The sequence below is a fragment of the Gobius niger genome (genome assembly GCF_951799975.1).
Source record: "Gobius niger genome assembly, chromosome: 6".
In the NCBI taxonomy this organism is placed as follows: Eukaryota; Metazoa; Chordata; class Actinopteri; order Gobiiformes; family Gobiidae; genus Gobius; species Gobius niger.
Window position 1 is genome coordinate 10,664,623 of NC_136857.1, and position 24,486 is coordinate 10,689,108.

General features: G+C 43.2%; 1 protein-coding gene across 2 annotated transcripts in view; it reads right to left on the bottom strand.

The window, feature by feature from the left end:
* casz1 (castor zinc finger 1) overlaps positions 1-24,249 on the bottom strand; it is a gene marked incomplete at its 5' end in the record, with an annotated part of 85,849 nt that extends 61,600 nt beyond the window's left edge. For both annotated transcript variants that reach the window (XM_079558557.1, XM_079558556.1), the window contains one exon: positions 23,957-24,249. In XM_079558557.1, the coding sequence (XP_079414683.1) occupies positions 23,957-24,005 (49 nt within the window). The remainder of the gene's footprint in view (positions 1-23,956) is intronic.
* Between the last annotated feature and the right edge of the window lie 237 nt (positions 24,250-24,486).

Consider the following 24,486-nt stretch of genomic DNA (forward strand, 5'->3'; position numbering starts at 1 on the left):
TTTAATTTTGTAAACTTTAAATAAAAATAAATACATACATGCCTTGTGTGCAGTGTTGTGTGTGGCTCTACTGCCTATCAATCATATAAACGGCTGTTCAAGTTGGAACTCTTTACCAATGACTATTAGAGAAAGTCCCGCCTATGTCTCACCTAAGAGACAACTTAAAGATTGGCTTTGTGGTCAGCAAACTTGTGACCACTAGGAGGTGATCTAGTTCATAGGGACAATTGGACATTTTAGCCGATTGTCCCTATGGCAATTGGCTCGTGTGTGTTCTGTGTTGGTGGTTTGTTTTAACCCCATGGGACTGTGGCGGATGGAAATGAGCTCTGAGCTAAATCCGGCATATTTACAGCACTGGTTGTCTGTTCATTAATATGCATTGTCCCATTCAAATCAATTAATAAATGAAATGGAAAAAAAAAATTAAAAAAAATCAGTGTCTAGTCTCTGATAACTTTTCACCTATTCTGAGATTATGGGGATTTACACTTGATGAAAAGCCTTTTTAATTTCTTAATAGGACAGTATTGGGGAGAGCGGGAAAATGTGAAAAAGATTTGCACAAATTGAAACAGGATTGCTCTCTTGGTAAAAACGTGTTAGATTGAGTGAAATTGTGGTAAAATCTCTATTACTCAGCTCATTTCTGTCAGGGGGATTTCATTTAATAAACCACTTTCAAGCCATTTTCAGTCACTCGTCTCCCTCTCCGGCACTGAAGCGCACGCACGAGAAGACTATTTAAAAAGGTAAAAAGCGTCACACTTGAGTCTCACAAAAGAAGATCTGTGCTCTGAATGAATCATGGCTTTGGTGCTGTCTTTAATATATTCCTGTGTTTACTGTCAACAGGTACAGACCCTCTTTTCTGTCTATTGGCCATGATTAAGGTGAGCTCTTTGATGAAATGTAAGCCTCTTAGTCCACCTCCACCATCTGGACCACTATATTACAGAGTGGGAGGAAAGATGAAGCAGAAATAAGTACCTAGTTTATGCTATAGCGGGACAGGGAAATAACCAGTCGCCACGCTGTAAAACTCAAGATGTTTATTTCCCCTCAACTCAAGCTTGTAAACTCAGACATTTTGAGGTAAAATAATACTTTCTTCAATCTAGAAAACATACAACAAACAATCTTTTGAGTGTTGCATGTTACAGAAATAACTCAAGTGACACAATATTGTAAATACCTGTAAAAGCATTCAAATAATTTCTTTTGAATTGCTTGTTAATTAGCTAGTCATGTATGTCTTTTGTTTATAGAAAAAAAAAAAAAAAGGCTTCACTGTGTACAACTGTTGCGATGCACCCTTTTTTGTAGAGTGTAATGCCCTTCTTCCTGACGGAGTAAAGTCGGTCTTAACCAGCTCTGACAGCTGACAGCTCTCTACCAATTGGGGTCAGTTAAAGGAAAAGTAGCTCAAGTTTTTTTGCAGAGGCTTTGGAGATGTTCACTGCCCGGTGTGGCTTCAAAGGGGATTACAGGCACTGGTCCATCTGTTGCAGAAGAACTGGCAGCTCTTTTATGTGGCTGCCTGTATGTCTCTATGTGTGGGTCCTTATACGTGTGTGTTGGGGGGGGGGGGTTATTGGGGGTATATAAACACACTCGGGAGCCCTCACTCATGTCCTCGCCGCACTTTCAACCTAAAGGGCAGGTCAGGCCACCTGTAGGTCAGCTTAAAAAAGGCTAAATCAAACAGGGGGCCGCAGTTGGGAATGTGGTGTTGTTCACTATGTTTCTGATTAGAGAATGAATAATAAAAAAAACAGAAAAGAATCTGTTATAGGCACAAAAAATAATTACAACGTCCAACAATCTGTAATAAATGAAGATTGTTGTCACAAAAACTACAGCCAAAAACAATGAAGGTACTATCTGCCCCACTCCCTGAGTCGTGTAACGCTCAGACTGTGTCTGTGTGTTTCGTGATCAGGCAGAACTCTCCCCTGTTTTTGTTGTGGTAGTAAGCAGAGTGGGACCTCGCTCCTCTTCACCTCTCTAAACCTCTCTAATTTGTTTGGGGTCCTGCTCGTGGCCTCCACCTGGGAGTGTTTTCTCCTCAATACCCTGCTACCTTTTAGCGCAGCGCCAGAGTGCTTGACCTACTGCCGACACGTATTTTCAGCACTCTAATTGTCGTTTAATCACATATCAACCTGTCACTTAAAGACCTGGGGTTTTTTCAAGGGGAGAACATTTGCATATGTTGTAAAACTAATTTCTATCAAAGCTTCAGTGACAGAATACAGACTGGCGGGCGCTCCGTCTATTTCACACCCGTGAAGACACAAGACTACTGGATCTCACCTTAACAGACAAAAACACACATAGGCTGATGTTCTCGATTCAAGTGCTTTATCACATTTGTTAACAGTGTGTGGTGACACGTAACGTGTTAGAATAGAGACAGCGATTCAAGGTGCAGCTACTCAAGCGAGTCAAAGTGGAGGTAACAGCCAACGTATAGTGTTATAAAGGAATCAATTAGAGTTAATAATGTAGCACTCTTCAAATGCTACATTCATTTGTTCACACTTAGATAAAGCTCCTGCAGAATCGGTGCATGGTTTAGCCTGGCAGATACACTACATTTACATTATCGCCCTTATACATCGAGCAGCTTGTTCTGCCTGAGTGGAGGCGTAGAGAGGGGGGGTGAGAACCAGGTTTTTTTGGACACAAGAATGTCTGTCCTCAGGAGATCCAGGCCTCTAATTACAGAGGGGGAAAGAAAGCTCTTTGTTCCACCTTTTATTACATTAATTGATAAAACGGAGCCTGCGTGGCGCGTCTATGGGGGGTAGGTCTGAGGCAGAGCGGGGTCCTCTGGGCAGATGAAGCTGGTGAGGATTTTGGAACTGGGGTCCTGTTTTCACAGGGCTCTAATCCCGTTAGGGGCGGATGGCAGAGCGGCTCTGCTCTGTGCACTCAGTGCAGGAGGAGAGAGTCTGGGCCCGGCCTTAATTAAGTGTATCGTCAGGGGGTGCGCACAGCACTGAGGCCCGTGTCACAAACAGCAGACAGACAGAAGGGCTTTAGAGGAAGTGGCATCAGCCAGTGCAGAGCCCTGGGAAACCCTGTGGACCTTTAATATGGGCCCCATCCTGCTAAAGCCATATACATGTCGCAGGGCATTAGCACGGCCACATTATGACTAGTTATTAGTTTAGAACAAATTATAACACTCTGGTGGGTGATATTTCTACTCATCCACAATGTGCCATAAGCTCCAAAATTAAAGTTGGAAACAAGGGAAATATGCTGGAATCTAAAGGTATTTCTTTTTTTTTTTCTGTAAATAAAACATTTTGTGTGTGCACAGCACTGGTCAATCTTATTTGTCAGTGGTTAAGTAGCTGTAACAGGCTTTGTCATGGCTGTAATCTGCTTGTGCTGGCTGGGTACCTGCAGACCGCAGAGGCAGAGCTGAGAAGAGCTGCCTAGCCAAACCCACTCTGAATATGTTACTGAGGCAATTAAGCATGTTAGTGTGTGTGCACGCTCACAACAGTGTCAGAGGCGCTAAGCCGGGCCAAACAGGCTCATTGAAATGTCCATCTTAAATCCACCCAAGTTCCTTGTCTAACCCGCCACAACCAGTGAGATGCTTGAGACTGTCAAAAGCATTTTCCACAAAGCTGAGGAGAGGGCAGGGAGAAGAGACCCGCCACTGTCATGCGCGTGCACACAAGGCTGTCAGGTAAATTAGATCTGAAAGCTGACAATTTCTGACCATATTTCCTTGATTATTTCGAACAAATGCACACCAGCCGCTCTAAGGAGATTAAAGTGACATAAAAGTCCCGTGTGGGAGGAGGGAGGGCAGAGAATCCAGGTCACCCCCATTTGTCCCCCTGCCTGACAGCAGCTATATCGCTATCCAATCCAATAAAAGCCCCCCCCTCCTTTGGCTTTAATTAATTTTACAGCTAGCTTGCTTAATTACTTTCAATCAAAATCCTCTTGCCATCACAAAATTAGAAATGGTTCAACTCCATTAGTCTAAATTCTTCATTTACATACACAAAGACTGTCAGCTCTTGCTAAGCAAACGGCCTCCTGCTTGATGAGATTGTTTTTTTCCACACAGTCTATCACCCTCACTTACACACACATCAGAGTGGTGCTAGTCATTTTTTATAAAGTAGAAAAGTAGCATCAAATTATTTGATCCTCTTACTTAAGACGTTCTGTGGCTAATCAGGCCCAGGTAAGCTGCTCCGCACACCGTCCAAACTAATGCAGAGCTGGAGTGTTGTCAAAACAATTACTCAACTCACAATTCAGCAAAAAGAACACTGCTTGACCTCAACAATGAGCCCATATAAACACTGCATAAAAGGGAAATCATGTAAATGAAGGTATCTGCTTCTTCCTCTGGATTAGCTATTATTTCACAAGCTGCAAACACACCGTGGCCTATAAATCTGGCTGCTTGGTGCAGAGGGGCAGGCCTGGAGTCGTCTGTGTAAACCCGCCTCGTACCGGTCGGCTGCTCTGAGCAGCAGCGCTGTCTCAGGGCCTTGTGGCCTGCTCTCAAACATCACTTGTACTTGGCACACAGGCTCCTCTCCATCACAGCCACTGCCTAAGGCCGACAGATCATCAAGAATTAAGGACATGCAGATATGGCTTGTGCAGCGAGCAAAGTGAAAAGCACTACGACTGCCATAATTAGGTCTGAAGACGTGAAACTAGTGAAATGTACTCACTTCAACAGAGTAATCACAACATCAGAGTGACAAGTTCACTGAGGACAAGCAGTTTCACGCAAACACTAAGCTTTTGTGATAGTGCAGATAATTAGGTTTTATAAAAAGGGATATAAAAAGCAAAACTGTCCCTTTCATATAAAATGTAGTTCCTCACTGTGCTCTCCCTGTCTCCTCTTACTCATCTACCCAGTCTGCATTAACACTGTTAATTATACAAATCCATCATTCTTGGGCCCAATGAAGACTGCCTCTTTAATTCAATTTAATGGGTTAATTTTTACCTCGTGCTCGGTTTAGCCCCAGCTGCCCGCCCACAGCCCCCCACACTGTCTCCGTCCCTCTGTGCCGCCGCTCGGGTGCAGGATCCCCTGGCCCTCTGCTGTGCCCAGACCAACTGCAGGCCTGACGTCGGCTCACACTGGCGACTGCTGTGTGGCTGTTGAGCGACAAATTTGAGACTGTTGGGTTGCTGATTTGTTTTTGTTTAAATGACGGCTGTTGTGCACCTGTTGTATGACTGTAGTGTGACTGTTGTGTGACTGTTGTGTTGCTGTTGTGCGACTGGAGTGTGGCTGTTATGTGAATGGCGTGCGCCGCTCAGCTGGTGGTGAGCAGCAGTTGAGGTTCCTCTCCTCTGCCTCACACACACACACACACACACACACACACACACTGACACACACACACACTCAGAGTAGCAGCCTGCTCACCGGGGCGCGGCTAATCCTGTCACTTCGGGCCACATTGGCTCGACTGAGGCCTTTAGCGGTACTCCCACCCCCCCCTCCACTACCACCACCCACCACCGCGACGCACCTCCGCTCTTCAGCACTGCCTCCTCTCACTTCCACCGCGCGCTGCCTTGTTCATTTCACAAGGTCACGGATGGGTGAGCGGCGGGACAGCTGACGAAACCGGGCGCACAAGAGCTTATCTTATGGATGAAATGTACAACAAATAAAGCGGGGCGATGCCGAGGATGTCGCTTGCATGTAGCCGGGGGTCTGCAACCTCAAGTGTTAAACTTAGAGCGGACTTTAAAATACTGTCAATAATATTACGTTGTTTGGAATAGCACTCTTGATGGTATGCCAAGGAATTTCCTGACTGGAATATCAACAGAAATTATAGTGCACCGTGTTGAAACGCTGGATGATGTTGTAAGCACTTCAACAGATTTCCTCACGCTAAATCTAAAAATGGCTGTTCCTTTAGTCCTATGTCCTCCAAAAAAACATCTTGCAGTTGTATTAATACATCACAGAAGAGACATATTTGAGGATACTGCCGCGTTACGAAGTACCAAAGTTAATAAACAGCCAGAATTTATGGTGCGAAAATGGTTTATCATGCTGTGAATCCTTAATACCCATAAACTTTTATTGGTGTGTTTTGTTGGCACTGATATAAACTTTATTTATTACAAGAAATCGAGTCTTTCTCAGCATTACTGTCTGCCGTCAAATGAGTTCACAAAAACTCCCAAGGCGACGCGGCTTTTTTTTTTCTCGGGCCAACTCTGAGACAGGGGAAAGCGAAAGCCAATGCATGTTACTGATGATGTTTATAAAATATACAGGTGTCATTGTGCCTCCTCCTGTCGCTTCATAGTGGTATCGGTATCAAAACACATTTTCCACCACACTGGCTGGCTTGGGGAAACTGGACACTGGTGCCCTTTAATCTGACTTTCAATCTATAAAAGTACTGCTAAATCAAGACTGACTTGGAGTTCACTTTTTATATGCCTTCTAAGATTTTCCTGACAGAGAACTTTCCATGTCAAAGTCTACAAGGACGTTTTTTTCTTCCATGGCTATTTGTAAATGTTTCATGAGCCTGCTGACTTGTTCCGAAATAGTTCATGTGCTTACACTGAAATGGCATTTATCAAGGAGCGAATGCAAAAATGCCCAAACATAGTTGAATAATCTGAATTTCAGCAACACATACTGGGAATAAGTGAAAAATGTATTGTCACAAACTATACAACTTTTTACAAACTGTTTGTCCTGAATTTTATGGTTTTAACACATCATCTCCATGATCCGGTTCCTCAAAACAAGATTTTATTCCTCCCCATTTCCACAGCCCCGTGCAGCCCCTACAGCTCTACACAAACAGGCCCGTGTTTCCCAGACCTCGTATTGTTCGGCTGTTTCACACTCTATCTGTGGGAAGAGTTTTAAATGATTTTAATGCGTTTGTTGTAGGACGGCGTCAGCACAATGGGGGGACGAGCCTCCTAAATCCACCACATTCACCCAAAACGCGGAGGGGAGATAATCGGCGGTGACGTCTACGAAAACACTCATTATATTTGCCCATGGCCCGGCTGAAGCTGTTAAAACTAATCAGCGTTATTTCTCTGGGAAAAGTGGGGAAAAAAGCAGGATCAACTTTTTATGGAGCAGAGTGTGGGCCCTGGTTAAAGGGACAGGGGATGGGATTCCAGCTGAAGAAAGAAAGTTCGAAATGTGAACAAGAGTAAGTAAGGAATCCGAGCAAAGAATAAAAAATACAAAAAGTTAATTGTCAGTAAATGTTCACCAAAATAAGACAACCAAAAATATAGCGATATAGTTGGATCTTTTTTGAATACATGTGAAAGGACAGGGAAGGGCGCCATTGGGTGTCAACTCAATAGTCATTTTGTTTGCACCCAATACTAATTACATAAAACCCACACAACTTTTTAATTGCTTTTCGCTGACATCTAACTACACTCGTATAGGTATGGATCCTGTACCTTTCTAATTCTCCGTATCTCTCGTTTGTCTGGCTTCTTGTCTGTGCCATGTAAAATGCCCGGAGCTGACAAGGCAACAGCGCCGATAAGAGATGGATCAACCTGAGCCGTTCTCATAGCTTCATTTATTTTAAATCCCAGCCTATTTACACAGTGCACACCGGCAGGCCTTGTCAGCTCCAACTAGCGCTGAGATATTTAAAAGCATTAATGTTGGAGAGCGGCAGCAGCCCGGGCGCGTGTGACACAAGCTGTCGCTGTGTGAAGCCAAGAGCTGCCACCGAGCCCTTTGAACACTGTAACCACACTGTACAGGCAGGCGGAGTGTTTTAGACGACCTAGTATCGAGCCAGGGGGACCATTTTGAACACATTTTGTTGACTCTCTGGGATCATCGTGAAAGCTTGGGGCAAACTGTATACATTATTTTTTCCTCAATTGTGTTACCCTTATCCCGACATTTCTGTGATGAGTTGCTTATAGGCCCGTCACAAAAACAAATTTTAAGCTCGATATATTGTGGCAGGAAAGTATCGCGATAGACGATATTGTTGACTCTAACGATACTGGACGCCGTCAACTCTCAGGCATAAAAATGACAGTAAATAACAGTGAACTTAAATAAACATGAAACATGCTGTAAATCAATTTGCTTCATTTAAAAATCTAAGTGAACCCTGTGTAAGTTATACAAAAGAAAAATATGGGGGAAATGCTAATAAATGTACAGACAATAAATATCGAGCCCAAAATATATACTGTTTATCTGTTATTTATTGAACGATAAGTCGATATAGTAATTATCGTGACAGCCCTAGTTGCTTACAAAAAAAATGAATCATACCTATCACTATGGCTTTTCAACATTGAAGTTTTTCATTAGTCAAATCTGCGATCAGCACAGGCACTGTCTGTCCCGTCCCAACCCTGGAAAGCAAATTTGTAACTCTGTCTAAATCCGCTCCTGGAACATACTACGTCGTTGGAGGTGCATCTCTTCGCACACAGGGTCCTGATATGAAACCCAGACTATAGGCCTCTGGACAGCCTCTCCTCATGGATCAGCATGGGCCACGTTGACCCGCCCCGTTATTAAAGAGGCTAATCTGTTCAACATGTCAATGCTAGCACTTTTAGCAGCGATTAATAAAAGAAGACCCCGAGAGTGCTGTGTGTGCGTTTCCAGTGCCCCAGGTTGTTTTCTTCATTTGGTTTGTATTTTTAGTGTTTTTGCTGTTTGGTTATTCAACGGTCCTGCTTTCCGGCTATTAGCATAAACACTGTAAATTATTAACTTTGCTAAAAGAATTATAAGCGGCGCTGAATCCTTGCCTCTGTAGCTGTATTTTTTTTTTCCTCTCTTTTTTTTTTTTTTTTTTTTTTTTGCCACTGGCGCCGAAGCTGTATAGCATTGTGGGTATCATTAAAGCAAATGCAACTTTATATTTTATAGATATGGGAACGGCACTCGTGCAGATGCCTGACTTTGTGGCCATTTATGCAGCGGTTAAAAAGGTACGGCCCAATGGCTCTCTTCACAGGCGGATAGTAATAGGACGGCCCCCCTAACAGACTTGCCTTCTAAGTGCCTGGTGCTGTGTCTTAATTTGTAATCTAGTCAAACCAATTGTCCGCCAGCTAAAAAGGTCACCGAGACAATAGACTACACAGCCCGGGCGCAACGTCGAGAAAAAAGCCCACAGTGTCTTTTGTAGCTTTTTAACCAAAGATGTAATTAAGCCACCTTCATCTTCAGGGGTTGAGGAGGTCGCCGGCGCGGAGTCTGCCGCGAGCGAGGCGGCCAAGTTCGTCGAAACAAGGCAAAATCAAGGTGGGGGAATGTCACGCGAAGAGGGCATCCTGGTAGCAGTTATGAAAGCATTGTGATTTTGATATGTAGCGATGGCGGGAGACGTAGGGAAAATACAGCGGTGCAAAAGGAACACGGTAGAGGCAGAGAAAAGGGGGGGGGGGGCTCAAAGGAGGTGATTTATCTGGGCTTGATTGCGTGTTAATCGAGGTTACGTGTATTAAGTGGAATCTAATTGGAACAGACACTGGCAGTCTGACAGATCGACATGATGCAGATGGATTGGGGGGCGGGGGGGCAGGGGTGGTGGGAGAGGAACGATACAGCGAGGGGTAAGAAGGAGCAACATCGGACCATATTTGAAAAAAAAAAAAGAAGAAAGAACCGTTCGAGCAGAGAATGTGAGAATGAACGGTAAGCTTATGGCAACAGTCCACAGATCGATACAATGGATGTTTCTTTGGAACGCCCTAGAAGCATTTCTTTATATTTGTTCATTGTGGTAAAAACTCATTCCGAACTTTCCTGGTTCTCCATAGGAATGAGTTTACAAGGCCCTTTAGTTTGACGCATGGAGCTACCTGAGAAGGTTGGGACATGGATTTCAGATTAAAGAAATCTGAGAAACCTGATTCCCCACATTTTTTTTCCAGCTTTTCCTCTCTTTTGTCATCCCTGACCCAACTCATCTGAGATGTGTTGCAACTAGGGCTGTCACGATAATTACTATATCGACTTATCGTTCAATAAACAACAGATAAACGATATATTTCTGGGCTCAATATTTATCATTTATCATATTTTCTCTTTGTAAAACTTGAGTTACATTATACTTCATGCTCATTGCAGCTTGTGTGGTGTTTCAGGATGTGACGACGCACTTTTAGAACAAAGGTTTACTGTCGTTTCTATGCCTGAGCGTTGACAGTATCGAGTATCGTCAGTCAATAACACTGTTTATCGCGATACTTTCCTGCCTCAATATATCGATCTTCAAATTCGCTATCGTGACAGGCCTAGTTGCAGTTTTCTAATATGAGCTCAGAATATCACAGTACTGCTATTTGTTCGATTTAGAAGCAAGAACTAAGGTTTACTGTCATTTTTATACCCGAGAGTTGACCGTATATCCAGTATCGTTAGAGTCAAATATATCATTTATCGCGATACTTTCCTGCCTCAATATATCGATCTTCAAATCCGCTATCGTGACAGGCCGAGTTGCAGCTTTCCAACATGAGCTCAGAACATCGCACTACTGCTATTTGTTCCATTCAGAAGCGAGGAGCAGCTTCAGAGTGCGAAAACATTAAAGAAAAAACCAGCGGACCTTTTCGGCAAATGACGGGGAAAAAAAAGACAAGCGGCTGGTTTTCACGTGCCGCTTATGATTGGCGCTTGATGAGACATGTAAGCCGTCTCGCGGAGGACACACGCGGCTGAGATTGTGAGTGACGGGACATCGCGACTTGCCGGGTCTGCCCTACCCCCCCCGCCCCCCCCCAACCCCCTCACCGCCAGCCCCCACTTTTCTTTCTCGCCGTCGCAGTTGCCACAAAACATTCATTTCTGCTTTATTCGAAACGGCTTTGGAAACAGAACAACCCTCCTTTTTGGAAGAAGAAGAAGAAAAAAAAAGAAAGGCACAACACGAAGTATAAAGAGGGAGAGCAAAGTGACAGCTGCTGGAAAATTTCTCACCTCAATGCTGAAGCACAAGCAACTGTTCCTTGCTTCTTGACTGACCCCCTTGACAGGCGACAACTGTTTTGAAGGCCCACTCCGCTCTCTCCTCCTCTCTCTCCTCTTTCCCCCCCAAAAAAATCTGAAAGTATTTCGGCCCCCCGGACCCGACTCGATGACCCCTTCGAATGTTAGCAGAGTAATAAACCATAAAAGATGGCGCCACCTGTTAGGGGGCCAGGCAACTGTGACAACTCATAGCCGATTTCCCCCCAACACACAGGCCCGTTCGGCGAATACGGAGGAATACATGGCGGCGCGTTTGAGCGAAAGGCGAGCGAAACAATGTGGACATAAAGTGCGTCGGATTGGTCAGCGCGGCGCGGCTATTCCTGGCAAAGCATGAGTGACACGAGCCCACGAGGAGGGAACGTGACAGCGATGGCGCCGTTAGCTAAAGCAGGGCCTAATTCGGCGGCACTGGTGGACAAAATACGTGTAATCAGTCTAGTTTAGAGGCACTGATATTCAAAATTAATGTTGTTTTGGGGCTATTCCGTGATACTTCCGTGCTCGTCAACACAAGAAGCCCCAAATTGGTCTCGACACGATCCCATCACTGTGGCAGAGGCTTCGGTCAGCCGTTGATTTGATGCATTTTGACTGTTACACTAATGGCATTAATAAGGGCAGAATGACTATTTTGAAACACTGGGAATTCGTCTTCTTTATTGGTGTTGTCATTGTCTCGCATTATGATGCAGTCCCAGCATGTTTTGCATGGTTTAAAGCTGGGTTTCTAAAGTCGATTGTTTAGTCTGACTGCGGGAGACACATTTGTATCAACATTTTTTTACAGGTTCCATTGAATTACTGTGTATTTTAAACTTGACTTTGAATCCGGTGAATGAACGCTTTGTGTCATGGAATCTGATAGAACGTTACATTATGCAAATCAATTAGAGGGAACAAGATTTAGGGCCTGTGTTTATCGGGTTCAAAATTTCAATGACAACTATATTTAGTCGTCAAATAAGCACTGAGACTATTTGAACCTCACCAGCAGCCGCCCTTTGTGCCCTTGCCTCACCGAGTCCAATCACCGGCTTTGAAATTTGAGCACGTGCTATTTCGGGTTCCTGTAAAACATTATTTTCTCGCCGTATTATGAGACGCATTAAACCCCGAGCATGAGCCAATTCGTTTTTTTGTTGTTGTTTTTTTTTAAATCTAAGCAAAGTTGCGTCTGTCTTTTTATGGCGGTCGGTGCATTTCCTGTTTATTTGCGCTGCCTCCTCTTCAGCCGCTAACATTGAGGGGAATGACACAGTGTGATCAAGGACATGAATTGCTCATTGATTTTTAGGGGCCTGGCTTAACTATCCATTCACATTGATTTGGAGCTTTGCTGGGTGTGCGAGTTATGGCACTTTTAATGTATCATGTGCATGTGTACTCATCACCCACCGCGCCGGGATTTATAACGATGTTAGGCCAAATGCACGCGCAAACAAAAGCGAGAGCGTCACTGTGACGGCGTCTTTTTGAAACATTTCGCTTTGTTTTATGGCACTTGTCTTGCAGTTTCTGCCAGTGCTAACCGGATGAGTCAAAAACGCTGGTAATTTGCTCATTTGGCCACGAACAGTCATTGTGAAAACGCTGCATGATGAAAAAAAAAAAAAAAAAAGACAAGAAAGAAACTGTGCTTTGTGCAAAAAATGTGACCCTGGTAAAAGCCACAGTGTAAAGCTGCACTGTACTGCAATTTCACTGACTCATTGCCAGTTTCTCTCTTTCTTTCTTTCTTTCTTTCTTTCTTTCTTGCTTTTTTGCTTTTTTGCTTTCTTACCTTCTTTCTTTTTTACATTCTTTCTTTGCTTCTTTCCTTCATACTTTCTTTCTTTCTTTCTTTCTTTCTTTCTTAACTTCTTTCTTTTTTACCTTCTTTCTTTCTTACCTTCTTTCCTTCTTTCTTTCTATCTTTATTTCCTTCCTTCTTTCTCTTTCTTTCTTTCTTTCTTTCCTTCTTTCTTTCTTTCTTTCTTTCTTTCTTAACTTCTTTCTTTTTTACCTTCTTTCTTTCTTACCTTCTTTCTTTCTATCTTTATTTCTTTCCTTCTTACTTTCTTTCTTTTTTACCTTCCTTCTTACCTTCTTCCTTTCCTTCCTTCTTTCTCTTTCTTTCTTTCTTTCTTTCTTTCTTTCTTTCCTTCTTTCTCTCTCTCTCTTTCTTTCTTTCTCTCTCTTTCTTTCTTTCTTTCATTCCTTCTTTCTTTCTTTCTTTCTTTCTTTCTTTCTTTCTATCTATCTATCTATCTATCTATCTATCTATCTATCTACCTTCTTTCTTACCTTCTTCCTTTCCTTCCTTCTTTCTCTTTCTTTCTTTCTTTCTTTCTTTCTTTCCTTCTTTCTCTCTCTCTCTCTCTCTTTCTTTCTTTCTTTCTCTCTCTCTCTTTCTTTCTTTCTTTCGCCCCAAAACAAAATGCAAAAATATACAAATAAAAAAAAAAGAAATGATAAAAACACAAATCGTCTGATGATCCACCAGAATCAGAAATGGATTTTTAAGAATCGCGGTCGCGTTCAAGTCGCCATCCAAACGTAATTAACTATTCATATTGACTATTAATAATCCATGCTTTTGATGATGCAAGAGACAAAGTCAGGGCAATGTGATCCAGCGTGCGCTCTGCAGTCATCTGTCAGGTACAAAGTCATTAAAATAGGGTCTCGTCTTCCTGCGCTCAGCTTGGGTTTCACCAAGGTATACGGATACATTTCTATTCTCCAGCAAAAGCCTCTCATATCATATCATCTCCACTCTCAAATACCCCCCTTTTCTCTCCCTTCCTATGTTGTTCTTTCAGTTCAAAAATTTACCCACTAAATGGTTTTGGCTGAGCGCTCATCTGTTTGAGGTACCTTTTTGTTGGCTGCATAAAAAGCGCACTTTACTGTCCTTTAAAAAACAAGTCGGCTTAATTAATGTTTTACAAGTGCCGCTGTATTCTCCGTGAAAAAAAAAAAAGAAAGAAAGAAAGGCTCTATCAAAGGCGGCAGGTTCAGATTACTAATTGAAATTCTGAATTTCTAAGCCAACTTCTCGTCTCTCTGCTCCCTGTGTGCACGCAATAATAAAGCCAGGGGTTTTGCAGTCGACACAAATTACACCGAATCATCTAAAGTAATACCGGCTTTGTGAATTTTTTCTCTCTCTCTCCTTTTTTTTTTTTTTGCCCTTATTCTCATGTTCTCTGAGTGGGTTCACAAGACAGCTTAATAAAGCCGTAAACGCGTGTTGGACCTCCGCTGGGGACCCCACGGCACAAGGCAAAAAGCGGCTGCTGCCATGATCGAGGGATTTTTTTTCTTCTTCTCTTTTTAAACCAAAGACTAGAGAGGAAAAAGACAGTGAACAAAAGGTGGAAATCTGCAGCCGAAACTGTAAAAGGCTCTTATCTCCGGGGCTGACACTGATAGAAGTCGTGTTAGAGCCCAGTGGAGGTGAATGGATGGGGTGTAATTTGGGTGGTTAAAGCTATCATGAACTCATAGAGGTGCATGATATGAGAGGGGGGGGGAAGTGTAATATTTGATAACAATATTTCAACACATTCAATTTAAACAAAGGCAATTTGGCTTTTCGTCCAATTGAATGAAACAAAAGCTGACACGAATTACTGAATGAGGATGAAACGGGGTCAAATGTGTTTTTGTTTAAGGCTTTCAGAGCAAAAACTAACAAATCACAGTCAGATGGAAGACCTTAATGATTTTGCAATATTGTGGCTTCTTGCAAAATGGATACTTTGGCAATATACAGGCGATTGCACAGTCCTCATTACTAATATTAAAAAAGGAGAGAGGTGACAATATCCAGAAAGCATGGATACAAGTTTGTACTTGTGTTGGATTAGCGCTAAGTACAAAATGTTGCACTTAATTCTGATTTACTTGAGTGCTTAGCAAAACCCTATTTAAGATTGCGTGCTTCAGAAGACTTGGAGACAATACAAATGATCGTGATACTTTTTTCCTAGTCCAAACTTTTCAATGGTTTCCGGAAACAGTGAGTTACATCCTCAAGTAAGTTTTTTCCACATTTGTTACAGGTTACATGTTTGGTTACTTTCTTCTTTTTTTTTTTTTTTCTTTTCTCACTGATCTCAAAACCCGACGTTTTTTTTTTTTGGCCTGAGAAAGTGCGGCGTGACTCGACACTTGTGTGCCAGAGTGAGTCAGAAGTGAACCAGTGCAAACACCTGTTCGCAAAAACTCATTTCTCTCTGATTGTTTATCTGGCAAAGTAGCTGCAGCGGGCAATTACATAAATTACCGAGTTAAAAAAAAAAAGGGAAAAAAAAAGTCATGCCTGATAACCTTTGCTCTGCGTTAATCATTACACTACAACGAGAGGGGGAGAAAAAAAAACTGCTTCTCCTCTCACTCTTGTTCATATTTACCAAACTGTACCCTTTAGGCGGGCCTATTATTTTATTGGCCTGTTTTGCAAGCGTTATAACTTTTGCCTCCTTCTTCCCAAGGTCGAGGTGCGTTTACACTCAGGGCTTTTCAGGTCAGTTCCATTGTATTTGCATCAAATAATTTTTGATAAGGGGATGTAAAAGCGCTATAAAACTAACATTGTAAATGGGAGAGGTGAAGACGGAATAAGGACAAAAGATCAGCAGGACGTTTCTTATCAAAGTTGGCTTTACGGTTTCACTGTTTCAACGACGCACAATAAAAAAAACTGCTGTAATAATAAAACATACGAAAGATAAAGTTGTGGTTTTGCATTCGGTGATCATATATTCACCAGTAACTGACTATTTTTTGAATGTAATTCCCCAAAATATGCAACACTATTGGCACCTCTGCTATCTCCTTTATGGTTTTCTCACGCAGTATGGGTTCATTACGATGGTTTCCAATGTGGCCACAGCCCCAGCTCCTGTTTCATAGAGAAGTCGCTCCTCTGTTATCTCCCCAGCGCTATAATCACTTAACAAAGACTTGGGCATTTGTACAAATTAAAACATCAATAATGCATAAGTGCTTTTCAGTTTTGAGCTGTAGTGCCCCTGGATTGGGACGATATAGCCTCTGCACCGCACCGTTTGGGACGCCACATGATAAGTAGTTTGAACACCCCCAGAAGAAGAAGAAGGAGCGGGAGGGAGGGGGGTGTGCGGTTGAATATAGCGATCCTGGGACACAGTGACTAGAGCCTAGAGAAGCGAAAGTTGTTTTAGGGCGCGTTTTTGCGGCGCGGCGGAGCAAACAGGACAACACCCTCGGAGTGGCGCAGCGTGGCGGCGGACTTCCATAAACAACACCGCCGACGTTTGTGATTTGTGGTCGCCGCGGCTACGCGAAGGCGGGACCATCCCATGTTCCGCGATCCCTGTCCTTATACCGTGCGCACGCAGCTAAATCCAAACTCGGCAGCCCTCTTATTTCAACCCCCCCCCCCCCATTTTTTTGATATGGTTAGCTTTAAACATATGAGAACATCGCACTTTTGAGAGCTCTTGCGGGGCGGGGAGCTCATCGTGGGAACTTTGTGGCACCTCGAAAACCGACTTGAGAGCTACTGTAATTTGAAGAAGAAGAAATGAAAAATGATGCTGACTATGGCTGTGCGATGCTATTTCCGTTTTAAGACTGAAGGAGTTGTGTTTGACAGTGTAAAGCCTAAAGACATGCTTCACATTCAGCTCCATTGTACACATTTCGGTGCAATTTCTATGAACTCATTGCGTTTGTTTGCCACGAACTTGTGATATCCCCTTTTGCGTTCCTATCGGACCATGGAGGAGTGTTGCTTTTGCTGCTATTATTATTATCAGACTTGTAAAATCCATGGGCAGCACTGTTCCAACACCAATAGAGGACAAGCCATCCCATATACAGATGGCCCCAAGGACAATTAGCAGTAATGATTGGTTGCCACATAAATGAATTTGCCACTGCACTACTTTCGCTGATGATCACAAACCAAACGCGTCGGCTATAACATTGTGGCTGGTCGCTCCAAACTTGAGATTTTCCTAATACGAAACCGTTAATTACAGTCAAAGCGTGGACAAACAGTGGGGGGAAGAAGAAGAAAAAAAAAAAATCATCTCTTCAATCATATTCCAGATATCTTCATTTCGCAGCGGCGCCCGCCCCTCCGCCGCTGCCGGTGCTGCCTGGCAAACAATCCCCTTGTTAGCAAACTGTTAAGACAGCCGCTCGGTACACAAATTGCGCTCGACCAAGCGAATTTGTTTTGCAAGGGTGACCTGTTTAATCATCTCATTTTCTTTGGCGGACATTTATTCATCTGGTTTCCACGGTTACAGAGAACATTAAGGGGCTACAGTAATAAGGCTTGAGAGTCAAACAGGTAATAAAAAAATTAACGCCATTTTGCCAGGCAGCCGAGGACAGTGGGTGAAATGAATCAAGGGAGAAGGGGAGAGGGTGGGGATGGGGGGGGGTGTGGGTGAGTGGGCGGTGGCGGCGGCGATGGTGGTGGTGGGGGGGGGGTCCAATATTGTCCAAACAATAAGCCTTAGCGGTTATTTTACTCAGTAGATCAGGTGGTGCCGTTATGGACATGACACTTTGGGCCCAGAGCGAGGAGGGAGGCAGATAAAACCTTTTGGAGTGGCCGCGGCTCCTTACTTTTTTTTTTTTTTTTATAGTCATTCAGCGATTACGTATCAGAACAATTAGAAGTTCGGATATCTATTAACTTTGCACTTTCTGATTTCGCTCCGAGAACGCGAGATAATTTGCGCTCCTCAATGGCACGCGGCGGGACAAACATGGCATTTAGAAACGGGAGCGAGATGCCTATTTACTTCCCCCGCGTGGATTTGGTGGTTGCCAGATAATGACTTTTTAAACAACCCAGAGACAAACACAGTATCGAAATCACTTTAAATGGCAGCAGGCGCCGCGCGGATTGAGAAGCTTTGCCAAATATAGAAAATTCCGGCACAATAGGGGGAACAGGTGGCAAGGGTTCACAGAAAGCCAAGCCAAAGAGCCCGGGGTTGCCAAATAAGGCGGCGATGCACACACACACACACACACACACACACACACACACACACACGTCAACCACAAAACAAGCAACCTCATAGTGCCACCGTCTATACGCTTTGTTGGCGACGTAAGTGTAGCTTTCCGCATCAATAAAAAAAAAAAAACGAGCAACAAACGTGTCGGATTACTCATTTCTCCACTCCTTCCAAAAGTATTTGAGAAATAATAGTCTGCTTGGATTTGGCACTCCTCCGCATATGCAGCAAATGTCCTAGCCTAACCTCTGATTGTTTCAAAAAGTCTGGTTTGACCTGTATCTGTGCATTTTACAGTCTGCCCGCACCTGCCCCCCCCCCTGCTCTACCCCTCCCTAACCATGCAGAAAGAAAACAGATTCAATACCTTCAGTGTGGATGCATTGCTACGGGTTTGTGAAGTGGGAGGGGCAAGGAGTCAGCTGATCGAACACAGGAGATAACCAACTACTCCAGTTAAAAAAAACAGACTTTAGCCAAGAAATGTATCCATGTGGGGGCAAATCATCCTGCTTTTGTAGAAATCAAACAATTTCTAATGGCTAAATAAGAACAAAAGAGTAAATAGCGCAGCCCAATATTGTCCAATAAGGAGACGCAATATCGATGGTATTGAATGTATTGAAAGATCACAGGTTTTTCCATTTGACTGCATCTTTTTTGCAAACAAAGCCTAAGAACAAGTGCATGCAATTAAAAAAAAAAAAGTGTAAAAGTGTAAAAGTTCAGCCCTCGTCATGATCTAGTATAATTGCCATTGCAGTATTAACCCAACACAAACTTCCACCTCTTCACTTTTGCACAAAAAACTAAGGAGTCTCTCAAAAGTGAGTAAAAGCCAGCACAGGGTACATGCGAGTGACTGTCCGCCACACACAGAACGCAATGCAAAAAAAAAAAAAAAAAAAGGGCTAAGCTACGGCTAATGCCAACTGCTCCGCTAACAGCCTCTTAACAGGTGTGGGCTCTGCGACCATGTAATCCTATCAAGTTACTGGGGAGGGGGAAAAAAGCAACGAAATCCTACAAACTGCAAACTCCCGGGTTCGTCTTCCATAACCCCCCCCTCCACCCCCTCCCCTCCGTCCCGTCCCCTCCCCTCCCCGATGCCTGCATGTGTCTCTCAGTGGCCCGGTCTTCTCTGTATTTCGCAGTTGGGCAGTGACAGAAAAGAACAGCTGCGGATTTATCATGTACAGACAGTCATTATTACGCCTGTGACTGCTACTGACCCAAGTAAGGAGAGAAAAAAAGTAAAGTGGGTGCATCGCGGTGTGGAGAAGGAGAGAGAGAGACAGGAGCCGGGTGGAAATGGCGGGTTCAGTTTTGTTGCCAGTACGAGAAAAGTTGGACAACAAACACAAAACTCAAGAATTTTGCATTCATTTTTGTTTCCAATATTCTTTTGTCACTTGCGTTTTAAGATTTTCCATGTCTACAATCTTCTACTTTGTTTTTGCTTTTAGGACTCTACAGACCGATCCCCCCTCTTGGGACAACACCGGTGATTTCAACATTTTCCGCAAGTTTAACAAAGCCTTGCCTGGGCTGTTCTTCTTGTATGTTCAGCAAACTTTTAAAGCCGCCTGGAAAAACTGGAGAAGCCGGTGCGGGGTTGGTGGTCCGCCTCGAGCTCCTCCGTCATTGTCTTAACCCCGACTGACCCCCCTGCCGCTATATTTGTTCCCCCTGATAAGAGGGTCAGCCGATAAACCGTCACTTTATTACTGGTGTCAATCACTGCCGTTGTCATTAAACAGTTAACCCTGCCTCCGTCTTCCTCTCCTCTCCTCTCCACTCATCCCAGCGGCCGACCGGAAACCTGCGCTCAGTCACAAACCATACAACCTTCCCCGCACCTTCAAAAGAAAGACCGACCCCCACTTCTCACCAAATTCGGACCCCCCTCCCTCGCCAAATTTAAAGGGATTAGTACCACGTTTTTGTGCCGTCTTAATCGCTCTTTTAGCCGCGGCCTAATAAGAGCGTGTCGATAAGCGGGGCATGCAAATTCATTCATGGCCAGTAGCGGATGAGAAGAGAGCGCTGCAGCCCCAGTCTCTTCCACTTGGCTAATTACCTCTTCATTTTGGCCCCTTTTCTTCCTCTTATACGCCGTATCAGCCACTGGAGATTACGCCTCTCCCTTTGCTTTGCATGAAATTATCATTTTCATATGTGAGATTAGGACGTCATAAAGAACATTACCGTGAGGTCGGTTTCCTTTGCTGGGCATGACACTGCAAATTCACATGCCGGGCTGAACTGCGAGGTGTTCTACTACTTCAGTCAAAATGGTGATGAAAATGATGTCAGTGTAAGAAATGAATGTGGCTTTTTGCAAATTAAAAATGCCTCAAATACACACAAAAATTAATAACATATAGAATTTTGCTTTTTTTTTTAAACCTATAACATGAACTTTAACGTTATTTAAATGGTGTTAAAGTGAGAGACGCCTTGATTAATTTTGCACCGATGAACAACATTATCGCTAACATTATGTTATTATGTATTTATAACTGCTTAGAGCATGGTAGGGGATGTGATTCAAAAGTGCTACCAAAACTTGTTACACACTGGACGCGAGAAATGCCAGAAATATCGGAGGTGCTACCTGTTTATCATTGTAGGATATTTCTCCCATTAATTAGCCCATTACTCCAGATTGGGAAGCTTTGAGGTTTTAATTAGGTGCTGGCCAGTGCACGAGAGGAGCAGGGAGGGAAGAAGAGGAGAGGGCTTTCTGCATGCGCTCGTCGGTCCGTATCAAGTATAGCCCACTTAGAGAGCGACGCAGCGCGCCGGCCCCCCCACGCACGTGCATCCGGACTTTATACCGCCGTTTGATGTCGTTCGGCCACAAGAAAAGAGAAACAAAATCCACTTGGAAAGATTGTAAAAGACAGGGGGTTTAGGGTAATTACGGTGTGCTTGTGGGAGATGACTGGGCACATGGTCTATCAGCTGTCTTTTCTGTTTCGGATGCAACCCCCCCCCCCCACCCCCCCTTTGACACTCACACTCGGCGGCAAACCCCCCCCCTATAGACACACACCTCCCGCCCCGTCCTGTGTCGCTTGGTCCCACTGAACCCCCCCCCTCCCCTCCACACACACTCTCCCCTGTTCTCCCCCCGATGAGCTGCAGCACAGGCACAACACACACGGGCGAGCGCAGCATCAATCACCCCACAGCGGACCGGCAAACTGAGAAAACTACACAACAAGTTGGTTTTAGAGGAAGTTGAAAAGTGTCACTGACTCTGAATAATATTGAGTAAATTAAAAACAAATCAACGTCTCGCAAAATGTTCTGAAAATTGTGCACATTTTTTTTTAAAAGAATCAAAATGATGTTACGTGTTATTTTTTCGAGCCCAAATTCAAAGTGCAAATTATTTTGAAATACATTTTAGCATTTATGCCCACGCAGTACTGTGCAATGAGAAGACAGGAAGCAAAACACAGTTAGGATGTAACATAGAATATACTTCAAGTAAAGCAAGAAAAAAAAAAAAAAGACGATAGAGCGAGCACAACATTTACAAGAACCTTGTATAAAACACTGTGGAATTGTATCTTGAATTCACACGTCAAAATCTAACACAGATTTTGCATTTTGCGTCACCACGCCTTGAGACTAAAATTTTGCGAGGCCTAATTTGACTGTATTCTGTTTTCCGTCTTGTGTTTTTCGTTTGGTTGACAAGGCGATCCTAATCACTTCGTTGCTGTGGAGCCCTGACACTTCCACAGGACGCCCCCAGAGACACGACCATCAAAGGGGTTAAAGACTTTCCGATATATTTGTTTTAAATTCATATCCCTCATATTCCTCACCTCTTCTTCTTCTTCTTCTTCTTCTTCCTCTGTCTCTGTTCAAATTTATTTCCAAAGTCTGTTAATCTGCTGTACACAACATTCCCATTAGCATAGCCCTGCCCCCTAATAAAAATTCCAGCTAGTTTAATTAAAAAATGTAAATTTACTGCCAAGGAATAGGAAGAGCGCAACAGCATATTTTATTGCTTAAGACATCAAATTGATTCTTGGTTATTGCGAAAAATCGTGATAAAAAAAAAAAATGTATTAAAGGCCCAGTCAGAGTTGCGAGTTGGTTTTATTTATTTATCGGTTTGTTGCTCTTTTGTTGAAATGTTTTAGTGGAAAAATAGCCATAAAAAATATATAGCAGGGGTTAATGAGACAACCCACTGAAGTAGAATGCAATCAACATTATGAGTCATGGGAGGCTAGAAAAACATTTCCCGTGCTGACGAAAACTTGTAAATTAAGGTGTGTCAGGAAAAACACTTGAGCGTGTTTGTTGCGATTTGAAAAAAAGTATAATGCAAAGGTACCTTAAATAACTGGCATAACAATAATGAGCCTGCACTCGAGACTGACTGTGCAACGTGTTTGTGCAACTATGCGGTCACAGCCAGCTAAGCAGACAACCCTCGCTGTCAATCTTTATCATCTGTGTGTATTAGAAATTAGAGAGAAGTATAGGAAATATGAGAACGCTTCTGTAATTAAGCATTCAAAAAATAGCATCGGTTTTAACATGAAAAATCGAATCAGAATAAGGTCTAAATATGACCATGTAAATTCAAACTCAGCTGATATGACTCTAAAGATTAAAAAAAAAAAAAGAAAAAAAAAATCTTGCTTGTTTTAAATATTTAGCGTTCGAGTACGGGTTAAGAATAAGTCGGCTACAAAAATAGGCCCGATCAAAGCGTGTCTGAAAAGTTGCACTTCGCTTGTGGAGTTGTCATAATTATATATAAGACATGCTCTGCTGTCTCTATCATGTCTCCTATTTAAAACAACAAAAGAAAAAAAAAAGCGCGGTGTGGTTTTGACAAGAAACACTATCGAGCTGACAGTACTTCAACATTAAATATTAAAAAATATTTTGTGCATAAATGTAAGCCGGTGGAGTTTAAAAGCAAAGCAACTCAGGCTATAATGTACTGTCGTAAAAGTACACACGAGCACTGGACATTAAAATCATTTACTACATATATGTGAAATTTCATTTAATGTTTTGCACAAAAAAAAAAAAACAAGATTGTGGAGATATTAGTCGTAATACATGAAGTACATTTTATGAACTTGAATGTAACTGCCTCATTTTTTAAGTGCATAAATGTGCTTGTGGTAACATTAGTAGCAGGGGTGGTAATTTAGTTGTACATGTATGTAGTTATATGAGTGGTATCGCTGTAGAAGATTGTATGTTTTATTTAACAGGTTTAACACATGTAAAGTAAAGCAGTACCGGTAGTTCTTATAAGAATGGTGTTGGTCAAAATACTCATTGCAGTATTAGAGGTAGTTCAGTACATGTCCGAGAATAGAACACGGTGAGAATGGCGGTATCTGTGTAATATATAGACATATTAAGTGGCTGCTAAGGCGCTAGCCCTGTTCCCTTTTACATGTGAGACAGCACACAAGCAACACAACAGTTTGTTTGCTTTGTCCCCTTGGCAACTAGTCCTTAGGCCATTCATTGCACCCAAATGGCATTGCCTTTGTATCTTACACTAATATCTGGAATTGTACAGCTCAAAACATGAAGAGGTGCAAAGAAACATTTTGGTTGTAGCCTAATGGAAAATGAAACTCCTTCGAGTGAACTTTCTGCTCCGGCGTCACCGCTCGCACGGCGCTTGTAAGAATCATATTTGATATTGCAGTCACCTTTGGGCACTGTCAAACAGCTATAAATAAGGGTGTCGCAACTGCCAGGCACCTAGTGTATACACTGGCACCTAACTACATTCTGCGTTTGTATATATGTTGAGGTAAAGACACACCTTAAAGCTGACAGCTGATAAAAAAAAAAGAGAGAAGAAGATAGTGGTGGTAATAGCAGTAGTAATTGTACTCACCATATTCAGGGAAGTCGATCTTAAATCCTCTCAGACATGTAACTTTCATAATACAACTTCAAACTCTTGCTTCAAAGTCATTCGAATGGTCGGGAAGTTGAAGAAAAGTCACAAAAAAAAAAACAACGCTTTCTTCTCAATCATGCACTAAACTCCTTGACATGTAATCTGTCAATAGTTTGTTGCTGAGATAATGCCGGCTGCCACGAGCGCGTTTGATTGGCAGCTCGCTCGGCTGTGGCCCCGCCTCCTCCTCGCGGTTCGACAACGGCGGCGGTGCTGGTGGGGGGGTAGGTGGTGGTGGCGGGGGGTGAACCTGCCCCTTCCCTTCCTCTTCCCTCGCTCTCTCAGTCTGTGTCGCTGTCTCCTTCTCTCCTCTCCTCTTCCCTCCTAACACACACACACACACACACACACACGCACCGCTCCGAGGACACACACTCGCGTGCAGAGCCTAAGCAGTTGGTTGGTGATGTTGTCTCAATAGGCTCATAGGAAATTATGGCAGAGGAGCCGGGCCACTGTTTTTT